Consider the following 26,134-nt stretch of genomic DNA (forward strand, 5'->3'; position numbering starts at 1 on the left):
AAGAATATCAGCTGTCTCGTTTACAGTCATCATTTCGTAAGTTCTATGGTCGATACAATGACCTTGTCAGCAAATACAATTTATCATTGAGTCAAATGCTGACTGACGTTTTTCATACTAATTGTTAGGCCATTATTTACACACTGAATTGTCGACGGATTTTTCCGTTATTTCCCGATCATGACAAGGAGAACACGGCGGGTGTGACCGGTCGTCAGGGGATGCTCACTCCTCCATGGCACCTGATCCCACCTCTGATGTTTGGAGGTCCGTGTTTGCTCTGCTCCTATTTTGTATTGTATAATGGACTTTTGAGCTTGAATACTGTTCGTTATCTCCATATATTTCATCTTTGATAAAAGAAGTAAAAGTACAAAGTAAATGCATGAAATTCACATCATGCTTATCTAAAATCTAGATGGAATAATAATGAAGTAATACATGTTTAAAATAACCCTTACATAAAAAGGGTTATTATCCTCTTTTGATATTAGCGGTAATTTTTAAATTAACGAATTTATTCTTTGACTTTAGTTTTATCTCGTTCTATTGGGTAAATAAATATTTTTTGGCTTCCAGCAATGATTTAAAAAGTATACAGCGAAACATCAACTCTGACATTTGAAATTAAATCTATTTAAATGGCAGGTACTAGACATTATCATTAATTCGACCCGAAACAATTTTTTTGACTCTGATTATATGAAATTCAGACTTGTTTTCGGTACTGTTTGTATGTCTGCTAACGTAATGTGTGGTATTTTTGACACAGGAGTATGAACTTCTTGAGTTAAGATCATTGGTGTAAGTAAGTATAGCACAAACAAAATAATATTTCGTTTTTTGACCTTTATTCCAAGGACATTTAGCTTTTCCGAAACAATCAGGGTTCTCCACATTTGAAAATTTAACCATGGAGGAAGCTGCGCGAAGGCGAAATGTGACCGAAAACATGAATGTGTGTTAGACTTCCTAGCCTTCATTAATCAATGATTGGTTTCACAAAACTTATAACCACTGCAATACAAAAAGTTGAAATAACCAATAATTTTTAAAGCTAAAAAAATAATATAAAATATTATGTATCTTCCTTTACAAATATGTATCAAAATTGGCCCAATTGGAACATTTTGAAGGAATTTAAAAAAAATATTTCAGTGATAGAGTAACCATGGCAACATTATTGAAAAACTGATATACAGAATTGATGTTGCCTGTTGTATGAAACATATTGTTTAAATATGACTAAAACTGATAAAAAGGAAGTATTTTGAAAAAAAAAAAGTTACAGACAGACAAACAAACAGATGAACGAACACCGACATCCTATGTCTAAGCTTTTCTGCATGAAAACTTACTGATGTATGAAAACTTACTGATGTATGCATGGTAAAAGTAAATTAATATAACCAGGGGCATATATTTGACATAACTGTAATTTTGCTTTCTCTATTCTGTTTTTTTTTTTTTTTTTACATACATGTATTGCATTCTGCATTGTTTACTTTTACTTTTCCACGTGCACCATTGCTAAAAATAGCACCACGCGATGTTTCCTAAAACGGGAGGTAACTCTAAAACTAAGACGACGATTGGCTTTTATGAACATTCTATCAGAGAGATAATCAAGTTAATACTTAAGTACTATTCCACGTAAGAATCAGGCAGGTAGCACTAATTAGGCGGTACAGTGAAAATCTGCGAATTCATTAATACTGTGTTTAATGTATTCATTTGGGTCTAAAATGAATGATGACTAATGATTTTGCTATAATTCTCCTTTCATCACACAGCCGGGGATAAGTTTCTCAAGGGGGGTGCTGTGTATAAATTGTATGTAAATAGTGCATATATCATGAAATAATTTCCTTAAAACCCAAGAGGATTTGGGAAAACTAAATACATGATTACAATAATGATGGAATATGAAAAGAAAAAGTACTTTAATATTTTTGTGCAAATGAATGATTGGAAAGATAAAGGGTTACTAAATCATGGAATTTGCTACAATTCATGGTAAGAGTTATCTCCCTTAGGAAGCTTACATAGGTGGCGCTAGTAAAAAGAACAATGGCAGCCTCCATGGCAGGCTGCTTGGCAAAGTTGTTTTGGAGCAACGTGCGTTATGTATTGCAAATATCTGAGTGAATTGACATGAATTGCACTAAAGAACTGCACAAGAACAGAATCGTACATACGTGCACGTGTAAACGAAGTGAATAATCTGTTAAGAGAGACGATGAGGTTGTATCAGCAACTTGTGTATAAAATGACTATGGAATTACTGTCCTCGTGATGATCAAGATAATGCCAATTTGTTCATACTGATATCAGTATGGTCAATGTCGGAAGTTAAGCTTTGCAAGGTCATCCACCAAAATCCAAAAGTGAGCCCCCAGACAGGGATGACCGTCCGAATGTGTCCGCTTACTCAACTTGGAAAGGGGAAGTAATGTAGTTTTGAAAGAGGTGAGATTTAATAAGCAGGGTAAATTGACAATTATAAATGATTATTGATTACAGTTAAATTATCTGTTAAACAGTAAATTATATTTATTGGGGTAGCCAGTTCATGATGTGTAATTTGAAATGTGACATCATAAGCTTAGTAATTGTTCTTATGTACAATCATTGTAAAACTTGGCCAGATTAAAGGGATTTGAGGGGAATGTTTTTTAGTATATGTACATGCAGTTCAGTTTAATAAGTTATAGTAATCTAGTATAAAAATGAAGAAGCATACATCATTTACTAAATCTGTTAAAAGTAATAAATTTTATAGGTTTTATTTTTAATTTAGTGTCTTAAACTTTTCTCTTTTAAAATTCCAGGTGTACTCAATGTATAACCAGCTGATAACCAAGTGACTGAAACAGAAGAGTTTGTATCTCATAGTCATTGCCTCAGTTGACCTGAACTAGAAGATGTCAAAACATTTCAGTGGTAAGGGTCAGTCTGTTTTGTATGCAGAGACACTGCATGTGCCTAAACTGTCCACACCAAAGCTGCTAAAATATAAGGCCCTCTGTTTTAATTATACTCAAACAGTACATATGGCATTTGTACATTAGTATGAACATTCAGTGGGATATAATTGGTTAAAAAAAAAACAAATATGTATATAAAATAACAGCACCCCAAAATTTTTCATCAGCACTGATGTCAAAATTTGGCCAGCCAGCATCACATTTAACTACCCCCCCCCCCCCCCACCACCGCCAGCCACAATGTTTTGTGTTCTTTAGCCATTTAAAGATGGCCATTGAAAATGACTAATAAATACCTGACCTAAGCATGGACAGAAAAAAAATACATATAACTGTGATATCAAATTATAACAGGTTGTAAACAATTAAACATGATAAAGATATTTTGTTCAGAAGAAATGCTTTTAACTTTTTTTTCTTTAAAAATTACAATAATTAATGATAGAATATAAATAGATATACAGGTATACTGAAAATTCAGAACCAGTTATTGCTGACTTACATTTTACTGACGTTACTAAGGTTTTTATCAAGCTAGTTTCTTTGAAACAGTCTAATGTGGTTTGTATATCTTATTCATTAGAATCAGGGTTGTTAAATTGATGTATTAAATTTTTGTTTTTACATGTACCTGTTTTGATGTCCCGCCATGAATATAGCCTCAATAGATATAGCATATAGTGTTTGTCATGTCCATCTTCCATCCTTCAGTCTGTCCTTCCATAACATTTTGTGTTTATCTCAGTTTGAAAGAAACTATTCAAGATATTTTTATAAAACTTCATATGCTAATGCATATATAATGAATTATTGATAAAAGCTATTCAACTGCATCACCATTTTTTTTACCTTGACCTTTGCTTTGACATTGACCTCACTTCTTAAATAAGTGTTTAGTTCAGTTTCAAAAAAACCCTTTAAGATATTTTTATCAAACTTCATGTACTGAAACATATAGATATATTCAGTAAATTTCAGTTCAACTGCATCAACATATTTATACCTTGACCTTAACTTCACATTCCTTTAAATAGTGTTGAGCTCAGTTTCATAGAAACTATTCAAGATATTTTTACGAAAGCTTAAATGCTGATGCATATTGGTGAGAGCTATTCAACTTCATCAATATCTTTTACATTGCCCTTTCCTTACCTTTGACCTTGCAGACTTCACTTTTCTTAAATTTATTTTAAGTTTCAATGAAACCATTCAATATGTTCAAGACATTTTTAATTGAACTTACTATGCTGATACATAATTGATGTAAGCCATTCAACTTCATTTTTTACCTTGACCTTTATTTTGACCTTGAGCTATTCAAAGGGGAAGAAAATAGGGTGAAGTCTGAAAAATCTTTTTCTCATTAGGCCATTCCAAGTTTTTTCTGTGTTTAGTGTCCACCCATCTTTCAAATACCTACCTACCTATTCGCAAAAAACACACAAACCAAAAAATAAAGCACAAGACTTCATAGTCATAAAAATGACACTTTTCAAAAGATTGATTCCATTAATCTTTTTTTCTCGTAGAAATATCTATTCTTCAGCAAAATCAAGGTATTAAATGCTTACAATATTCAAAATATGACATTTTGTAGACAAATACTTTGAGAAATTGACAGAATTCAGTGATTTTGACCAGAATAAACAATTTCAGGACTCCTGATTTTGTTTGTTTTTTTGTGATATGGGATGTCAAAAAACCAAGGCTCCCGCAGACGCTAAGCATAGAAAAAACTTGGAATGGTCTTAACCAACAGAATTTTCCTCACCTGAGCTAAAAGCTCATGCTGAAAATAGAAATTCCTGTAAAATTCCTTCAAAACGCTACTCCTCCTACAGTTTTGGTCTGATTTCAATATAACTTGGCTCAGAAGTAGACTAAGATACATAATTTAGTGCATTGGTTTTTGATTTCGATGAATGGTGTTACCATGGTTACTGAAAATAGAAATTTCTGTGAAATACATTCAAAATGCTACTCCTACAGTTTTTGTTTGATTTCAATATGACTTGGTACATAAGTAGACTACATTAAGATACATAATTCTATTTATTGCTGCATGTTGCAAAGTTTCAAATCCAAGTGCTATGCATACAGACCAGTAGAGCTACAGTCTCATCAGAGACTTCTGGTTAACATAACATTTTTTAAATTTTATACAGAAGCTCTTTACTGTAAGAGAAAAACACCTATGCATTTTGGGGTCACATCACTTAGTCTGTTTGTCTGTATGTACATTCAAATACATATCCATTGACACCTTTGCTACATGAATGTATGAAACGATAACTCAAGCAGTTTTTTAATGAATTGTTTTCAAATATTACTGAAGTACTTAATTGTAGAGAAAAGCATTACTTGGTCATGCAGGTCTGTTTATATGTATGTTTGAATATTTGCTGTGACCCGATAAGTCAAACAGGTTTCATCATTTCTATTTAAATTAGTTTTTCTTTGTTCTTAATTGATTCAGATGTGACAAAGCTTTGCAAGCTGAATATCAGTCCCATGATAAAATGAATACTGACTATTTTAAACTTCAATTTTGATTGAAGAAATTGCATGTGTATTTAAATTTAACCTTTAATACTTTTATATCAATTCTTTGGTGATAGTTGATTAACTTATCATTTCAGAAATCTCAGGAAATGAAATCATCACACCTGTCACAAAACAAAGACTGGAGTTCAGAGAAAGAGTTCAACACTTTGGATAAAATTAATGATCGAGGCAGTGACTTTCATCTTCCATGAATCTATAAGCACTTAAGACTGCAGTTTTATCATGTTTATGTTTCAGTATAAGAAACTACTAAACAAAGGGCAGTCGTTGACTACAAAAAGAAAACCTGGGTTGACTTGTGATATCCTGTTTAACATGAATGCCCAATACCAAGGTCTAAAACTAAAAGATTTATTTTTCATGAATTCACCTATGTTTAGATTTTTTGAATATGAAATCATTTGGGTATAAGATCAATTTGAATGGCAAACAAGCAGATGACTTGGTAATGATAGGACACGTATGAAAAATATCACTCAAATTGTGAATATTTACTAGTTACTGTGTTTTTGGTGTGGATGGAAATGTATAACAAAAAGGATAACAAAAAATAATTATCTGTGTGTAAATAAAAAAACAAGTTGTATATTATACAATTAAGTTAGTTCAATGATTTAATTACCTGAAGAGTACATTATTCTCTGACCTCAAAAACAGCCTGAGATATTTAACATTTTCATGTTTTAGCACTTTGGGATTATCTCCCCTTTTCAGTTAAATTAGAACATAATTTACAAATTGTATATGTTATAAATTAGAACACTGGATATCAAAATATTATATTGATTAATTGTAAAAAGCAAATAGTTGTACTGTATTTGAAATTGCAAATTAAAAAAAAATTGTTTTGAAATATCAAATTAATTTTACATGCACGCATCTATGGCATATTCTGGACTTTGACAAAAATAGTGAAATTGCTCTTTTTTGTTTGAAACTTACCCATATTTTTCAGATATTGATAATAATTTACACAAAAATGTTTTATTCTTTTATAAACCATAGGGTATGATGTCTATGAAAATAACATAGCCTTTTGAGTTGGATGTTCAGTTCTTATATTTTTTTAAAAGCTGAAAATCCTCAAAAAATCGGTATTTTCATGTTTTTTGCAAATTTGGATTTTCTCCCTTTTTCAGTGAAAAATTAGAAATTTTTCCTGGACATGGAATTATTTTGATTAATTGTGAAAAGTTACTTGTGTTGTTGTGTTTTGAGTTGAAAATATAAAGAAATTGTTTTGAAATGTCATATTCATTTCACTTGTATACATCTATGGCATATACTGGACTTTGACAAAAATAGTGAAAAAGCTCTTTTTTGTATGAAACTCATCCATAATTTTCGGATATTAATAATAATTTGCACAAAAATGTTTTTATACTTTTATTAGCCACAGGGTATGATGTCTATGAAAATAGCACATTCTTTTGATTTGGCTGTTGGGTTTTTATATTTTTTAATAGACGAAAATCCTCAAAAAATGGATATTTTCAAGTTTTTGCAAATTTGAATTATCTCCCCTTTTCAGTGTAAAATTAAAACATCATACTGGACATAAAAATATTTTAATTTATTGTGACAAGTAACTAGTTGAGCTGTATTTGAATGAGCAATAAATATAATTGTGATTTCTTTTCTGATTTTCTTTTTATTTCAACTTGAATATTGGCAATTTTTAGAGGAAATTTCAGCCATAATATGCTGCAAACAGTGTTTCTGTTGCCATGGAAACCAGACACTGATATGATAAAAAATATTTTATTTTAGGAAGTTACTAAGCATACTCTACCAGCATGCAAAGTTTAAACAAAAATGGAAACCCTTCATGTGCCGCCCCCTGCCTGATTCTTACATGGAATAGTACTTAAAAACAAAGCATGAGGAATTGATTAAATACAAACAATAGGAAATTTTGAAAGGGTTATTTTTTTTTCTGGGCACAGAAACTTGATATCAGATGGGTATCGATTATCATGTTGTTACTGCTCGTAATGTCATCTTTTGTAAATCGGTTATCGTATAGTGAACACGTTGGAATTCCCCGAAATTCAATGTGTATAGGATAATTAACTCTCAAGATATAGATCGTCAGCTGATTGACTCTCCATTGTCACGCTTCACAGCATAGTCGCTGATCATCGACCGTGTTCATGGTGTTTGTTTAGCCCAATCGGACGCTTCCCCTCGAGGCGTGCGAGGTGCATATATGCGGCAGTCGTAGTATAAACACAATTAACTACTCATCAATACTGAAATTAAATAAAAACTTAATCATGGCGGCCGCCGATTTTAACCAAGGCGCAGCTCGTTTAACCATGGGGCACATAAATTTAACCATGGCGTGCCGCCATGGTAAAACCCCTTGTGGAGAACCCTGAACAATTATATTCTAAAGTCGTTGGAAAACGATAGAATTAGAAAAATTATGTTCAAATATATTCTGAAGTACTATGAAACCTTTTTAAAAACTTTCGAAATAGGAAAATTGTGTTCCTGTGCCAGTATAAATCATAATCAACTAAATTTAGATTGTCATCTGAATTCATAAAGTGCTTTTACATAAAAATTCACATTTAATTATGGAGAAACGAAAGCTGGAAGTTTGATGCAAATCAAATGAATTTGACTTTATGTGAAGGTTTCAGGAAAAGTAAAAATAGATTGACAGAACCTTCTTTAATAACCAATATTTTATAGACCAAACAGTCTTGCCAAGGTTTTTGTAAAAAGGTACCATTTTAAGTGCAATTACTTATGTTGCCTTCAAATGGTCGCGTTCTAGGTCATATAACTAATTATACAGAAACTTTTCAAATTGCATTATGTAACCTCAGCTGTATGATTGCACTATTTTTTTTTTATTATTATAACCTTTAGATCATTATGAAATTGAACTGATATGTCATAATGTTTAAGCTTCCTTCCCTGTTATAACAACCTTAATCCATTAAGATTCGGACACTCAAGAGCTAGCTATAGTTCATCAGGTTTAAATGAAATAAAACAATCACTGAACAAAAATTCCTTTATCACACAATATAAACTACGAATAAAGCACATGAATGAGAGTAACCTGGTCCCTATATATTGAATATTTAAAAAGTAAATGTACTTGAAAGAGTCTCACTTACATTTTCCAAAATTTCACCTTTTTCTGGGGTGGTTGGGGTGGGGGTGAGCCATTTCCATTGAACATAAATAAACTGCCTAAAGTCCCTCTTCCATTTTCTGTATTCTGCAGTTCTTATGACACCTTAGGAAAGAAAAATTTTATATGTAAAACATAAAATACTCTTCTTTATGCCTGTTATTAAACATTTTATGCTATCTTCTTCCCGTGTTCTTTTTTACAACATACAGCAATCTTACCAACACAATTATGAATTCTTTTTTTCAGATGGTCTGGTAGACGGTTTTGTACAACCAACAAAAATAAAAGCATTCCTAGGAGCAAACGACATCAAGATAACATGGCAGCCTCCCCTGCACACCAAAAGAGGTACAATGATGTATCGAATAGAATGGCGGGAAAAAGCAAAGCCAGCAGCTGAAACAAATAAGGCGGATACTAAAGGACATACTTATGTTATCAAAAAGCTTATGCCGAATACAGAGTACGACGTCAGGTTACTAGCCTACGTGCCTGGGTCATTACCAACGGAGGAAAAAAAGAAATCGGAGGGTACTAGTGATATTATGCATTAAAAAATTTACAGATTTCTATGTTTTTTGTGATCTTTAAAGCAAAATGAATTAAATTATTTACAATTTTTTAACATAGAGAGTTTTATTTTAAACTTATTTTTTGTTTTTATTGTAAACTCTAGTTGCCAAAGATTTGGCTCATGAACCATTCCAAAAGATTCCTGAAGGTAAAATGTTTCTTTTTTAATGATTACATTTCTTCATTAAAGTTTTGCTGTCAGTATTAATTATATCCTAGAAATGGGGTTGCAGAAAAAAGTTGTTGGGCTTCATTTAATATGCAATGATACTTAATTATAAGTTTTAAGAAACAAATGGCTAGTTTGTTTTGTATACTCATGTAACATATTTGAAAAAAAAATATTTGGTCACCAGAAAGAAATCTATGATTAAAGATATTTTTAAGAAAAAAATAAAGATAATTTTAAGAAGCAATGATCTTTCCCTCTACTCAAGCGAGGACTCTAACATGCATCTATGTGTCTTTAAAGAACTAAGCATAAGGATTAGAATTTGTTACTGGTCGAAATTAATGTCTTTGGGAATATCTTTATTCTAATTATAAACTGGAAATTTCATCACTAAGTCTTTTGGATAAATATTTGAATTCAGCTTTATCGTACGCTGAACAACACAATTCCAAAAAAGGGTTATGCATAATAAGGTGATTACAATAATACATACAAGTGCAGATTATATATGGCAACATTAACTGATATGATGAAAAGCCATAGAGTAACGAATTGCAAGTGCTTTTCTCCATTTGCAATTAAGTATTTTTCCAATCAATATGTTTTTTTTTTAGATATTCTAAAATTCTATACAATATACATTAGAAAAGTTCTTACAAACAGATTGACCGAAACAGAGCAGCTTGATTGTTATTTCAGAATACAATAACTAATTCTAGTAATTAAATGTGAGGTATACAACACAGAGAAAAAAGTAAGAGCAAAATAAAAATTGAGATGCAAATTCGTTTTGGTAAAAGCAATTAATTGCCTTGAATTTTACTTTATTTAAAACATAGTCTTTGTAATAATAATCACCTACATATTATGTTCAAGAACTATTGTTCACAAGTTGACCACGTTTGTTACTCCCCGGGGGGGATTGAACAAACTATTGACATAATCGTATCTGACAAACAATGTTCATGGTAACATTTAAAATTTAGTATTTTTAGATTTCCTTAGTGACTCAAATAACGGAGTCTCTTGTCTAGCGAAATTTAAAGTCATTCACCTTAAGTACACAACCCCTAGAAATGGATGATAAAATTATAAAGAAAATATTTCGATTTAGATTATATATTCTGAGATTAATAAGTTGTATTGAGGATTTATATTTTCGAATAGGAACCCCCCCCCCCCCTCCATTACGGTCGTTAAAATGGCCTCGTTTGAAAATACAACGGAGCTTTGAGTCGTATTTTGACTGACATATTTCATGGCCATTATTAGACTTTGTTTGATACTAATTTTGAGTACGGATTGCCCTATTTACTTGGCGATATTAAGGGGTCACGGCGGTTGTCATCAGTCATCCCGGGGATGGTTACTCCAACTAGCCACCAGATCCTACCTCTAGTAATATCAAGGCTCCTTTTTCAGAATTTTCAAAATTCACAATTTGTATTGTTTAAAGGATTTCAGAGATCGATCACTGTTTGTTTTATATTCACATTTGCCATTATAATTTCTTATCAATGAAAACAAAACTAATTTTTGTTTTCAAAACAAAACTATGTTTTTGTTATTTCTTATATTTTTTGTTTTCAAAACAAAAAAAATCTTCTAAAGAACAGCAAAGTTGTTACAAATCTAACAATTAAAATCCCCGAGGAATTAAACTTGTTTTGACTTTAAACTTGTTTTAAGTTTAAACTTGTTCACTGGCTAGTTTGCTGGGTATGCCAGGGCATTAACTACAATTGAAAATGTGGGATAATTTGCACAACGTGCAAAGCCCGTAATGCATTAATTATTCCATGTTTCCTACTGTTGTTGATGTCCCTGGTATTCCCAACAAACTAGACAGTGATCCCTTATATTTACATTTATATGTGAAGATAAGATGTAAATTTAAATAAATATAGTTGTGTAATACAATTAAGATACACGAAGTATTCAATGTTAATTCCCATAGTCCCAGTCCACAGATGTCAGACACAGTGGCAACCCAGGAAATTGACATGTATATTATGCACTTGACCTTTCACTTGGTGAAATTTACATTCAGTTGTAAATATCGAGAAATCAACACACTTAACCTTCAAAGATTTATCAAAGAGAAACCATCTTGAAATGTAACTGTATCGTTTTTAGTGTCGATAGTGTGGTATAAGCTTTTTTCAAGTCAATTCTGTTTTGGAATGGTTGAAGCCACAATAAAGGTCTATTTTAAACCTTTATCAACTATAATATTGGGGAAAATTTTTCTAAGATAACACGTTTACAAACTTGTGAATATCTATTGACATGAAGCATATTCATGGATTAAAGTATTAAAAAAATTACATATCTCATGGTTTGTCTGGACAGAAATAAGGTCACAAAAATATGTCCGAAATTTTTACAGAAAAAAATACGAGATATCGTTGCAAAAGGAATCTTCTCGAGAAAAATTAACAAGCATTTAGGTTAGATTAATTCTTTTGAATTTTAACAACTGCATCAGGACGGGGATATATAAATGTAATATGACTGAAAGGCGTTGCTATGTTAAAAAAATATATAAATATGTGATCTCTTCAACTTTAAACAGTCATTTGACAGCTGTCAATATTAATTTCTCAATAAAAATCCTAAAATGTTTTCAATGTACAGAACAATACTTTTTACAGATCTTTTTTTATCAAATGTCTTGTAGGATCGAAAATTGCTCAAGCAGGAACTGATCTGGCTATTATGAAGGGTAATGAATCTATTTATTTCTTTTGCTTTCTTTGTAAAATTGAAACAAACACGCATGTGTATATTTTACTAAGTGGTTATAGTTTCCAAACTTAGAATATATTATTACTTCCTGACTGACTGTTTACTCCTTTCTGTTTTTCTGATTTTTAGCTAGAATTGAAGAAATGGATAAAATAATTAAGTCAATGCCTAAACAGATGGAAACAGTTGAAGAAGGTAGAATTTATTTGTAAAGCTTTGAAATTTCATAAAGGATAACATCTGAATTGAATCGAGAAGGAGGAAAATTTACAATCATATATCCCCTTTTTTATAAGATAAGAATATTAATAATTTAAATCTCAGGATCATGTTTTTCCCCCTTCTATACATGTATATGTATAAAAATTGTCAGTTTTTATAACATAAAGTATGATTCATTTCTAAATTCTAAATGCAGCAATTTGTGAATATGATTTTTTCTCTTATTTTGTTTACTATATACTGAACGGAAAAAGAAATGCAAGGTAAACTTTAGAAATGGTTTTATGCTATTTTTTCAAACGTATTTTCCAATATTGAAATCTAACATTTAGATTCCTCTTTAGTCAACAAGTAACCACAATCTCATTTGATTTTGACTGATAATTCATATTATTGAATCTCATCTGAAGGTACCCCCCAAAAGTTAAAATCAAAATCACCTATGCCTCCCTCGCGCATTTTTCACAGCCTTGTTTCTCCTCTGCATGGAGTTCACCAGTGCATTTATCTTTCTCATAAGAATATTATTCAATCATTCCGACAACGTAGCCCCTAGCTGTTGGACAGTCGCTTCGGCTTTCCGATGCCTATAAGCTCTACCGTCGAGTTAGTCCAACAGAAGTTCAATAGGAGAAAAGAATGAACTTAAAGAAGGCCTGTCGAGTTGGTAAATGTGAATGTTTGACAAAAAGTTTTCACAATCTTTGGCTGCACTGGGCTGAAAATTAGACATACGACGCAAATGCGCACGAGTCGAAAAGAACACCGACGTGAAGTTGACAAGATCATAAACCAAAATTGCGGAATAGGTGTCTTTCAGTTTATGGGTGAATGTCTCATTATTATTGTCTACTTTATTAATAGAGGTTTCAGTGGAAATGAGATGTAAATTACACGTGAGGCAGTATGAATATCCCAATCTTGACGTAACGTTGTTATGCACCAACGTCATCATCACGGTTTGTTGGAAACCCTTCAAGTTCCTCTCTAAGGATGAATAAGACGTTCTATGGTGGAAAAATTCCCAACAAACTGCACAGCAACTTTTTTGTCCTTTTTTTTGACTTATGTAATGCAATAAGCATCCGCAGGAACTTCCGTCAGCCGTACCACGATTGCAAGAAATTCAAATTGTCAGTAAATATCGAAAAACGATTTGTATACCTCAGGTGCTCCAAATGGTATTACACGATGTCTTGAAAAACCTGTCATCATTAATATGCTCGTGTTTTTGGCTTTTTACCCTTTTCCTTACATGATGTCATGCATTTCACGGTTGAGTAATTCTGAACACCGATTTCAGTGCACAATAAACAAGATACCCCTCCAACCAGTTTCCTTACTTTTTGGCCAAACAATGAAAAAATCTTGGCGTATTATGTCACCCTGCGTTTCTTTTTCCTTTCAGTATATTATGTACTATAACCTGTTTAAAAATCATATTGTAGATTCTGATAATGAAAGCACAACTACAGGCAAAAAGGGTAAGATGAGATGTGTAAGATGTGTAATTAATTTAGAAGTCTTTTATGTGTAGAGTTGAAAAAATGGAATACTGTTTTTATTTATCGTTGACATATAACTATAACTTGGTTTAAGCCCAGCCAATTAATTATTTTATTTAATTATTCTATGTAATATGTAAATGTTGTTTTAGTCATTTGGTAGTTTTTAATAAATGACATGTTCACTTAATAGGAGTTTTTTCTTAATGTTATATACAAGAGGTATAGCAAAAACTAGCTGATAATAGCCAGAATTGTCTCCTCTCGTTACAGGAAAAATTTGGAGGATATAAATACTGTTTTTATTTTTCGTTGGTCATTTTTGTTGTTTGAACAGATTTAAAAAAAAACAAAACACTCATAAAAACCACAAAGAAAATCAAGAAAAAACAAGGCAAAAAGAAAAAAAAAACAAAAAGGAAACAAGCAAAGAAAAATAAAACAAAAACAAAACAAAAGATAAAAATATGTAAATAAAAACAAACAAACAAATCAAGATATTTTCTTTGCATTAAATGCATTGATTCTTCATACTTAGATCTTCTGAACTTTACATCCAAAGTTACTATTTTTGACCTTCCTTCATGTCATTCAAGTTGATTAATCATTGTTCTCATTTTGTATCAAGATAAATTTCATTAAGTCGCTTAGAAGTCTTCGAAATCAGATACAGCTAGGTGGCAAAATTTTACAAATTTTTAAAGCTTTTTATCAATAAATTTGTTTTATCTTGACCACATATTTCCTAATTTTGATTGCTGAATTTTCATTTTATCTTTTTTAAATGTTAGTAATTTATTTGCTGTTATAGACCTATTTCTTAACAGATAAACCACCAATACTTGTGCACAAGAGAAAAGAACCTAAAAGTAAGTAATTTTACTCTGTGTACAATTTACTATTAATATGACCTGCATTGGTTTAACGTTTTAAGGAAAATAGAATACATTTAATTTCATACATTTAATATACATTTTGACTTCCTGGTCTTTGAATATTTATGTTACTAGTCTGCATGTTATTAATTCAAGTTTTGCCAAGATGAGTCATCTCCTAACAATTTTGGTCTTATATCCGGAAAAAATTCGATACATCTTTTTTTAAGATTTGTTGTTATAATAAAATTCTTCTATGTATATATTTGTTACTCTTGTATTTTAGAAGTTGTGTTCATCATCGTTAATGATTTGTTCAAGAAGAGTAAACCACTTCCTATCTTGAAGAAAACATTAGGTAATTAACATTATTTAAGGTTGTTTTACGACAATACAATTACATCACTACATCATGTTTGTAAGAAAACCTTAGGTGAATGACATGTATATTGATGGTTTACACAATGAAATACTGTAGATTCCAAAATATTGCGCGGAACTAATTATCGAGTAATTTCGCGAGAAGAACCACTCGCGAAATAAAAATACTCGCTCTATTTTTATGGTCTTGAAATCCTTACATGAATAAAATCTGTTGACCAACCGTCCACTCGCATTTTGACGTCTAAAAGTCCTAAGTACTTAATAATAAGGAATCTACAGTACATGTATCACTATTTTCGTTTTTAAGAAAATTGTATGATATGATTTGTACATGTCTCATATTTGGCATTCGATCTGACTAAATATTGCATTTATCTATGTCAGTTATTATGGAATGAGAATCATAAGAAAAAGTTATTTTTGGTTTGTAATTATACGTATGCACATTTAATTTGTTAAATAACGTGTATAGTTTTCTTTAAAACAAAGTCGATTTCTTATTCTCAATAAGTGTTGTTCTTTTAAAAATTAATTCCTTTTTTACCGGTAAGTTGCCAATCAAATGACCGAGTGCATTTTTAATGATCCTTATTACATTTACGAATAACTGTTTGGTCATTTAAATTGGTATTCATATTTGAAAATCAAATATTATCCTTATGAATTTTATAGCTAATCTGTTAAAGTTGTTTGAGAGAGACATGATAGTTAAGGACGACCTCATAGTAAAAATTCACAATGGTGGGAAAGATGACATTATACAAGAGCTACAGAAAATCACATCTCGGAAGGATTTCATTAGCTACAGTATGTTCATGTGTTTTATCGCAACCCATGGGAATTTGGAAGGGTTTAACACGAGTGATGAATACACTGTTTCTTACCAGGATCTTTTTGGACTAGTTTCTCGAAAACATTGGAAAGATTTCTCGGACAAACCGAAGATTTTTTTTATAGATACATGTCGCACACGCATGGACAAGAGAGGTATTACACTTTCTTTTGCGAAAAAATGAAATGCTAAAAATCAAAACCATGCTATCTTTTTTTAACTACGCAAACAAATATTTTTGCATCAAATATTAGGCATCAAATGGATCATTTCATTTTATTTATTCTAGTGAGGGCGGTAAATCATTCCTTTTTTGTAGGATTATATCCAAAATCTCTGCAAATCGAGGAGCTGTCTACACATGAATTATCTGTAAAATGGATGCCTCCAGAGTTTTTTGAGCATTTTGAATTAAACTATTTGGTAAACCTCTACGAGATAGATGGTAACAAAATGTGGATTAAAAAGAGAGAGATAGTTTCCCAGGAACCCAGTTGCTACCTAAACGATCTCAATGCCATGACAACCTATAAAATAAGTGTTTGGCCAGTGCTGGCCAAGACACAGAAAAAGAAAGGTTGGCCAAATCATACAAAATATATCATTCGAGACGTGGGTAAGTTTATTTTCTTCATCTGTGCCACCCAATGTATATTTAATCTATTACTAAGATAATCATCCACCTATATATTTAATCTATTGCGTGCATAAATGTGTACAAGAATGGTTTTAGGAAGATTTTTGTTTACATGCCCTAGACTTGGTCGGGAAGTGAAAGGGGGGAGGGGTCTGCAATTGCGTGTGCTTTCTCTCCATTCAGAACAATCGTTTATGCAAGTAGGAATGTTCTGAAGTTCGTAATGGCGTTTGGCGCCATTGAACAGTTGGAGTTGGAGAAGTGTAGAATACTAGTCTAGTCATGTCTAGTACATGATATTCAGTGTTGGAACAGATAGAAGATATACAGGATATATTTATATATAATTTATCAAAACATTGAAGAAAGAAAATTTAAAATTTCCATTTTATACATATTTACGTCAAACTTTATTTATTTGGTTTTATTCAGCAGTCAGTCGAAGTCCCGATCGAGTTGTCGACGGCTTCGTCTTCGCTGTCCCCTCCCCTTGTCGGCATATTTTCTTGATTGTTTCTCTTTGGTAACGTTCATACATATAAGACTGACCGTCCGTAGTCAAAGGAATATCGTCGATGTCAAAATTTCTTCCGACCATATTATGTAGTCTACTTATTTAACGTTAAAATCTGTTTGTTATATGGTTTCTTACGATAAGCTTTACGAGTTCTAACTGACCATTACACCTGTGACGTTTCAGTACCACGTGACTCCTATCTTCTACTTCGATTTTACGGCCTTTTATCGCCTAATTACGACCGTTTTCAAAATTATTTAATAATTAATGTGTTTCAAGGCATCATATGTTTCAAGAATACAATAGTGTTTCATTTTGAAGAAATTTAGATACGTGATAAAAACCCTTTAATCTATTACTAAGATTATCAACCACGTATATATTTACTATTATTATCAACCACGCATTTCTTTGTTATTATTTTTCTTCACCCTTTCAATATCGAAATTTGGTAAATATTTGTATGATTACAAGGGATGACTAACCTCCAGTGAGAATCAGAATCGGAATTCCGGAAAGGTAATAGCCATACCGGTATATTATAATGAGTCTCCCGCGTGGCGCAGTGGTTAGAGCGTTTGCTCTAATGTCGCTGTGTAAGGAGTTGAGCCTTTCATCTCGGGTTTGAATCCCACTGCAGGACGTGGATACCGGTCCTTTGGATGAGACCGTATAAACCGAGGTCCAGTGTTGGTGCTGGCACGAAAAAGATCCCTCACGACTCAATGGCTCTGATTGCCGAGTATAGGTCTAATTTTGCAGCCCTCCATCCTCAAGTAGTAACGTCTTCGTATGAGTGAAAAATTATCAAGAGGGACAGGAAACAACAAACAAACTATATTTTGGCATTTTTCTCTTTATAAGCTTTCCAAAAGACATGCAAATATTCAGAATTATAAAATATGTACGTGCTGACTACTTAAGGGTGTATTCTGATGATTATGTTGAGATGTTAGCCATTTTTACGGAACTCCTCTGGTTTTACATGTATCCATTAAAATATGCATAAAATTTTTGCCCATTAAACCCTTTTATCTTGATAGTCTTCTTAAAATATTAAGAAAAGTTTAATACCAGATGAATATAAGTTTTCAGAGAGAGAAAATTTCCACTCATTTCTATGAAAAATTCCTAGAAGTCAGGTTTCCCGCCATATTTTCAATGCCTTGTATCTCAAAAATATGCTTACTAACTTATTATTTTTTACATCGTATTTTGTTTGAAATAATGAATACATCGAATTACATTGCCAAAATTGAAACGTTTTTGCAAGTTATCTCAACAGAATACATCCTTTTAACAACAACAACAACACAACTGAAATCTATTTTGCTTATTTTATGACAATATAAGTACTAGTATTTTAAATTTAGTGTATTTTACGACAGTGGTGTATATAAAGATATTTTCAGATTTATTATGAATTGCACATCGTTTCCTTTTAAATATAACATTTTCAAGGATAACAACCGTTCACGGTAGCTCAGTCGGTAGAGCGCTCGCTCCGTGATCGGGAGGTCGTGAATTCGAATATCGGCCGCGACTGACTTAAGTCGATAAAAATGGGTAGCAACTGTTCCTTCGCCATGCGCTCGGCACTTTGAAGTGAAAGTTGCGGATCCTTCGGGAGAGACCTAAAAAGCTGAGGCCCCGTGTCACGGCAGGCGTTGGCACGAAAAAGATCCCTCACTGCTCAAAATTTGAAGCCCTTCACCGGTATATGGCGACGTCTCTATATGAGTGAAAAATTCTCGAATGGGACGTTAAACCACATAATATCAATCAATCAATCAAGGATACCACTATCACCAAAAAGAGCCAAATCTTTTAAACTGTTATTGTTGCTCATATTTTATCAAAAATTATTGTCACTCGTAGAAGTAATCAGATAAGTTTGACTTAGGCAAAAACATAGGGGGCTTTTTTGTGCAAATTCGTTATGTATGGTTAAGTATTTCTTATCTTTACAATCATTTCTTTCAGTGACAATATTTTAATAAAATGAAAATGTTCGTGTTTCAAATTTGCATTGAACTGAAAGGAAATGTTAGGCAAAAGTTCTTACCAAACTTCACGCAACCAACACTGGGTTCCATGTATTATTGTGTACAATGGTGCAGCAAAGCACTAGTTTTTGTTAAGAATTCTGCTATTCGACACAGTTTCTGTGTTTTAATAACGATGCTATGGATGATTGCTTGTTGTCAAAGCACCCCAGTCTCAAAGAATTCATAATGCTATGGAAGGTTGCTTGTTGTCGAAGCACTCCACTCTCAACGGATGCATGATGCTATAGAAGGTTGCTTGTTGTCAAAGAACCCCACTCTCTAAGGATTCATGATGCTTTGGAAGATTGTTTACCCCACTCTCAAGGGATTCATGATGCCATGGAAGGTTGCTTTTTGTCAAAGCACCCCAGTCTCAAAAGAATCATGATACTTTGGAAGGTTGCTTGCTGTCAAAGCACCCCACTTTCAAAGGCTTCATGATGCTTTGGAAGGTTGCTTGTTGTCAAAACATCTCAGTCTCGAAGGTTTCACTGGGTGTTTGGGGTTGTTCAATAGATAATAAGTATTTAACTGGGAAAAGCTGGGAAGTTGATTATTTAGTCTGCAAGAATATTATGAAAATTGGATTTTTTTAAAAAAAAATAAAGGTATTACGTACCAATGAACAGTTATCAAACACAATCTGTGGGTATTGCACATGCAGGGTTCCCTGTTTTTTTCTGTGAATTGAGTGTCCAGTAAATTAAGCTACCCAGAAGAAAACACGTAAACCACTGTTTATTTGAAAAGAAAGAATTAATAAAAGAAACTACATGAATACACGTATAAGCATGTTCATTTTGATGCACTTAACAGTTATTAAATGAATATATTTTGTCTTACGAACAATTTAATATGTAATATATTTTTTGTTTTTTAGACAATTATTATATCAATATTTAGTTTTATTAACAATATTGAGGTAAACCTACAGATGAAAGTTAGTCTAGACTTTGAAACTTATTATAACCAAAGAGTGTACTTTTAACAATTTTGTTAAGTTGTCTGAAAAGTCTTCAGGAGGTCATACATTCTACATGTAAATGTGGGTCTATGTTTTCTTAAAACAATTTACAGTATATCATGCAATATACACGTGTTTATCTCTATGATTTATCAGCAACTATATACAACAACTTACATTATGCAAGACTTGTTTGATGGCTAAAGACAATGCACTTTTGATGATTAATTATATTTATACAATCGACTGCGTGTCCATGCCTTGTTTGATCGTTCGATCGTTCATCTGTTTGGTAAGTCGTAAACAAGAGGTTTCCGGTCTGTCAACCATTTTTCCTGGTCTTTCTCCTCCATACAGGAGACAAAGTTGAATTTATGATGATGTGTCACTGTGATCCAACTGTATGGTAATTCTATATCTTACATCATTCATCCAACCCACACTTGATTGAAAGCATATGTGATTGCAATGTGAGTGAGATCTTGAGAGGATACTATCAAGTAAAAATATTTAAAACATGTGAAATTCATTGTACAAGAGAAAGCGGCAGGTCTTTTTAGCCTTTCAACCTCTGGCTCAATTTTTTAAAGCCAGAAGAAAGATTGAAGTACAGTCTAAATTAATTCTTGTTTACGTGGCGTTTTATTACCTAACTCTTATTTTTTTCGAATATATGAAGGTCATTGCAATTACTGAGCAGATCTGTCACGTGCCCAAACAGTTGCATACATTTCTTGTGGTATCTGTTTTTGAACCCTTTTTTACAAGTTGATATTTATTTGCTTTGTACTTCTGACATAAATGAGTATGTAATTGCTTTCACCGTGTTAGCTTGAGACTGCTTCATTTTCCCTTTAAAAACAAAATAAAAAATATCGAATTCATGCCTTGTTTAGTTTTGCTTAATTTCTGTTTTATTATCTTGATCCAATATTATTTTATATTGGTTATATCATGTAAGATAAGATCATCGTACCAACTGATTTCAAAAAAATTTCTTAGTCTTTAATTTTGGAGTAGTAGAAAAGAGTTAATGAAATATATGGAGGTAACGAAAAGTATTCATGCTCAAAAGTCCATTAAAGAATACAAATTTTGGAGCAGAGCAAACACGGACTCTGAAACATCAGAGGTGGGATCAGGTGCCATGGAGGAGTGAGCATCCCCTGCCGACCGGTCACATCCGCCGTGTGCTATCTGTCATGAACGGAAAATAACGGGAAAATCCGTCGACAATTCAATGTGTAAATAATGGTCTAACAAGTAGTATGAAAATGCCAGTCAGAATTTGACTTAATGATAAATTGTATTCGCTGACAAGGTAATTGTATCGAACATAGAACTTACGAAATGACGACTTTAAACAATACTTATGATATTCTGTTTCATGAACTTGTTTGTCAATAGCTTACCTCGCTTTAGAAATTGTTCATACGTAGAGCATGCTCTTGCGTATCGAATCAACCGAGAGATATATACCCCGTATGCAGGTAATGAAGGTATATTGCTGCAAAAGTAAGGAAAGTTGACGATTGAAAAGTTAAAGTCATCACGTTTATCATAAAGCTTGGTTGTTAGGTTACCATTTACGTCTTTTTCTAGTAAAATATCCAAATGTGAAACAGATATATCGTATCGACATAAGAATGGAAATAACCATTGTTAATTGACAGTACGTCGTCGATATACCTAAATGTCGAATTGAAGGTCACAGCAAGTGTTTTTTTTTCTTTTCACGTATAAGTATAAGATTTTGAACAAATTCTGCTTCATATGAATACAAAAATAGGTCTGCGAATAACGGGGAGCAATTGGTCTTCATGGGAATTCCAATAGATTGTTGGAAGACCTGGTCTCCAAAAACCACATAGATATTGTCAATCAGAAACTCAATCATCTTTTTAATGTCAACTTCAGAGTACTTGCATGCACAATCAGAAATGTTTTTAACAAAATAATTTTGCAAATAACCATTGACAAGGTAAGTAAATGTACGAGTTCCATTTTTTATTGAAAAAGCAGCTGTCAATGATATCAAAAAGCCTGGACTTTAATTTATCGTGGGAAATAGTTGTATATAAAGTTGGAAAGTCTTAAGTTTTTATGTTGTTGATTTTGGTAAGATTTTTTGATTTCAAATTTTCCAAAAGTTCCTTGGAGTTTTTATGTATCCATATCTGATTTACACCACTTCTCCTTCACTACTGTTGATATTTTAGTAATGAGTAAAGAAATAGGTTTGGTAGAACATTTACTGGAACCCGCTATGTATCTTTTTTTGTAAGGATTTTTATGAATTTTCGAAATCCAGTTTAGATATGGTAATTCAAATTCATGTTGGTTGTTGGGAATATTACAAATATTCAAATCTGACGTATGGTTTTGAAGAATTTCCTCCTTAGAAAGGGAGCTATTGGTATAAGTTGGATTACCACTTGTAGAATTAAATCCAAGTTCATCTAAAATACAATTTAAATAATAAGCCTTACAAACAAAGACAATGTACTTGATCTGATACGCCACACTAGACAAACAAATATTATTAAATATATCTGAATGCAAACAACCTACACAACCTGATTATTACGTTTCCTGTTCAAAGAATTGATGACTTCAATGCCATGTGTTACTGTTACATAATAAAAGTCATTGAATTTAGAATGGAACAATGACAAACTTCTAAGGGAGACAATTATCAAGTTAAAACAATATGAACTTCATTTTTGAGAATTATAATTTTGCTGTTAAAATGTGCTGTTTTGTAATTTATTGATGTAATTTTTTATTTATTCATTTTTTATGTTATTTGAACCTTTTTGACCAATTTGACTGAAATGAATTGTTAAATTGTTTCAGAAGAAAGATTTCTGTACAATCTAATATATAGTATAATATAAGGAATCAATGTTGTACAGGACGACAATAATGTAATTCGGCTTCAACCAAAGCTTAAAATTAGTTTTTCCATCGCAAATATGAACAACAGAAGTTTACAAACGTTCTATTGCCATTGAAATATAGTTTATTACAATTTTGTAACAGAAATAGTTAATTTACAATTTTGTAGCAAAAATTTCCGAGATCAATGTTGCAGCTCATATTGCTTTAACCTGTTACGTTTCCATCATAAGTCTAAGATCTAAGTTTTTGCAGTTCTCCAAATACGCAAGAATTTCATTTAATTTCCATTTTCTATTAGAAAATTTGCTAAATATAATTACAGAAAATAAGGTATTTAAGGAAGTTGTTTCTCTGTAGGACGGTAGCACCTCCTTGAGAAACTATGCCCTCCAATATTATGAAAAGTTTTCATAGAGATTGATACTTAATGACGCTGTATTCATTGAAAATTACAGAGGAAAGAAAGGAAATTCAGATGGTGGCCGCATCTACTCATTCTGTGACCATATCATGGTGGTTGGATGATGACGTACAGGATCAAAGATTTACAGCTAAATGCAGAAAGAAAGCCGGAGGAGACGAAATTTCCGAAGAGCTGGAAATCGTGCATGGGAACCAACAGACACATATGATTGACTACCTCAGTAGTAATACTGCCTACCTCATAGGGATATACATCGGATCTATGGTTTATCTCCCGGAAGTCGAAATTAAAACAAGGGCCAAATGTAAGCGTTGTTATTTAACTTTTCTTTTTTATATATATATTTACTTATTAAATGGGGAAATAAGTAAACAATTAATACAATTGTGATGTAAAGATTTCAGATCTGTAACTATAACAAGTGAATTTGTTACTGGTGTAATTATATTCTAATTCTTAGAATTTAGTAAAATATTATTATGATACAAAACTTAAACTTTCAGTACAACCACAAAACTTGAAGTTTGAAAGTGTGCAGTCCTTTGAAATTGTTGTTTCCTGGGAACCACCGCTTCAACAATTTCATGGAATATCACATTACTTAGTAGAATACAGATCAAAATTTATCATTGACTTTGTGGAAGTATCTGCAAAACCACTTTCACATAAGTATGAATGTAAGCTTACTGAGATGGAACCAGACATGGTATACAAAGTACGAGTCTTTGCTGAAAAGGACAAAGCAAAAGGAGACCCGACGGATTTTATTCAGTGCCGAACTCCAAAAGTTGGTAAGTAAAACAATTTTAAGGGGATAAATTTTACTACAATTTCGCAATATACAGCTCAACATACAGACAGTTTTGGGCTGTCTCAGAATTGTAAAAGGAGCTGTTTACCTATTCTTTTACGACTGAAGTTAAATGAAGAATCTTTTTTCCCTGTAGACATCTTTAGACAAACAATCTCTCATAAAAGGATAAAAAATACAAAATATTGTCACTTTAATTTACTTTGAAAAATCTATTTGCTATGACTTCATGTACAGTTGCTGATACCTTATAATATTAGGTCCAGTGGATTTAGAAATAAAAACGGACACTACATCGATATCGATATTTTGGAACGATGCTATACTTCAAAATTCAAAATCTACAATAGCATATAGACTTTCGTTACATTATGATGGTCTAAAAATAACTAATGGATCTGTGGTTGAGTCCAAAAAGAAAGACCCCGCTCACAAATACAGCTGCAGGTTTTCTGATCTATGGACTGGAACACAGTACAAGCTAACAATTCTCACCGTATCAGATGACCGCGTATGGGATCCTCCGATCATTATGGATGTTAAAACAAAGAAAGGTATAATATCTTTGCATTGCAAAATTCGAAAAAAAAAGAATTATTACAAAAATATCTAATTAAGGCATAAACAAAATCGAAATTTTTTTTTAAAGCTTCAGGCCTCTTCCTTCAATTTTTGAGCAGTCACTTGACTCCAAAACAAGCTTTCTTTTTCGAGAATAATCCTCAAGAAATGTTTTGTATTTCAAAAATAAATCGTATCTTCAATCAATAATATTTACAACAGACAGAAACAGAACAAGCTTAGAACCAAGGGACAGTAACTTCTGCATTGTATACAGCGATTCATTAACCGGGACAAGCAAGGGAACGGACGGCTGGTTTATAAATTCAGTGATAAAGAATATCAGGAACAGATACTTACAGTAAGATTTTACAAGTATTCCCAATCTAACGAGGCCTATTAGTATATTGTCTCAAAATACAAATATGATTGAAAAAAGGAATAGTCTGCAGAACCTTGAGCTCCAAATGTAAGGTTTCGGGAATTTTCTACGTCAGATTCGTAAGACATAAATTTGAATTAAATACCTCTAATTTCAACTAATCCCACATTCACTTATACTTTCCAGAGTAAAGTATATGAGTCTTTGTTTGTTGTATTTCATAGACACAATCTGGAGGATATAGTAGGCTTCATACTGGAGGATATTCCAAGGCGACAGAAGAAAAAGCTCCGAGATCCCATTGTTATATCTTCTGTAAAATCTAGCATTGCTATCTAGAATACATACATAAGATAAGATTTAGTGATCATTTTATAATCACTGTATACACGTATCACTATCTGGAGACTGACTATAACACCACGGTTGTTTAAGGATGCCGCCGGCATTTAATCAAATTCCAACGATAGTTATGAAGAACTAGCCATTGTACACTGTAGATCTTGATATGATTGCAGTGCTATGTTAAATGTTGAGTAACTGGGTCAAAGATCTACTTTAATACTAGTGTGACCCTTAAGTATTTTTCAGAAATACCAATATATTTAATACTATGGCACCTGATCCCACCTCTGATGTTTTTGGAGGTCCGTGTTTGTTCTGCTCCCTATTTGTATTGTTTTAATTGACTTTGAGTTCAAATATTGTTCGTAATATCCATATTTCTTCAAATAAATGAATTTAACATTTTAACATGCCTATTTGCTGGTCTATTCATGAAAAAGGGAATGTATATTTCATAAAGGTTTCTAAACAAAAAAGAGAGGATAAAACTGCTACTTCTTTTATCTAGAGTTTTAAATGATCTTTTG

General features: G+C 32.2%; 1 protein-coding gene and 1 long non-coding RNA gene across 2 annotated transcripts in view; both read left to right on the forward strand.

Moving 5' to 3' along the window:
• Window positions 1-25,601, forward strand: part of LOC133175651 (collagen alpha-1(XII) chain-like) — a 47,402-nt gene extending 21,801 nt beyond the window's left edge. Inside the window, exons 6-17 of the mRNA XM_061310762.1 lie at window positions 8,953-9,237; window positions 9,383-9,427; window positions 12,132-12,176; window positions 12,329-12,394; window positions 15,088-15,159; window positions 15,858-16,172; window positions 16,337-16,633; window positions 23,540-23,812; window positions 24,012-24,299; window positions 24,580-24,873; window positions 25,103-25,241; window positions 25,487-25,601. Coding sequence (XP_061166746.1) covers window positions 8,953-9,237; window positions 9,383-9,427; window positions 12,132-12,176; window positions 12,329-12,394; window positions 15,088-15,159; window positions 15,858-16,172; window positions 16,337-16,633; window positions 23,540-23,812; window positions 24,012-24,299; window positions 24,580-24,873; window positions 25,103-25,241; window positions 25,487-25,601 — 2,234 coding nt within the window. The remainder of the gene's footprint in view (window positions 1-8,952; window positions 9,238-9,382; window positions 9,428-12,131; window positions 12,177-12,328; window positions 12,395-15,087; window positions 15,160-15,857; window positions 16,173-16,336; window positions 16,634-23,539; window positions 23,813-24,011; window positions 24,300-24,579; window positions 24,874-25,102; window positions 25,242-25,486) is intronic.
• LOC133175872 (uncharacterized) lies at window positions 2,376-5,714 on the forward strand. The gene is made up of 3 exons (XR_009719335.1): window positions 2,376-2,469; window positions 2,832-2,943; window positions 5,627-5,714. It is a non-coding gene; the product is annotated as an uncharacterized LOC133175872 (long non-coding RNA).
• Window positions 25,602-26,134: the final 533 nt, after the last annotated feature.

The sequence above is a fragment of the Saccostrea echinata genome, unplaced genomic scaffold, assembly GCF_033153115.1.
Source record: "Saccostrea echinata isolate AGI-Se365-2 ecotype Australia unplaced genomic scaffold, CSIRO_AGI_Sech_v1 ptg000064l, whole genome shotgun sequence".
NCBI classification, from domain to species: Eukaryota; Metazoa; Mollusca; class Bivalvia; order Ostreida; family Ostreidae; genus Saccostrea; species Saccostrea echinata.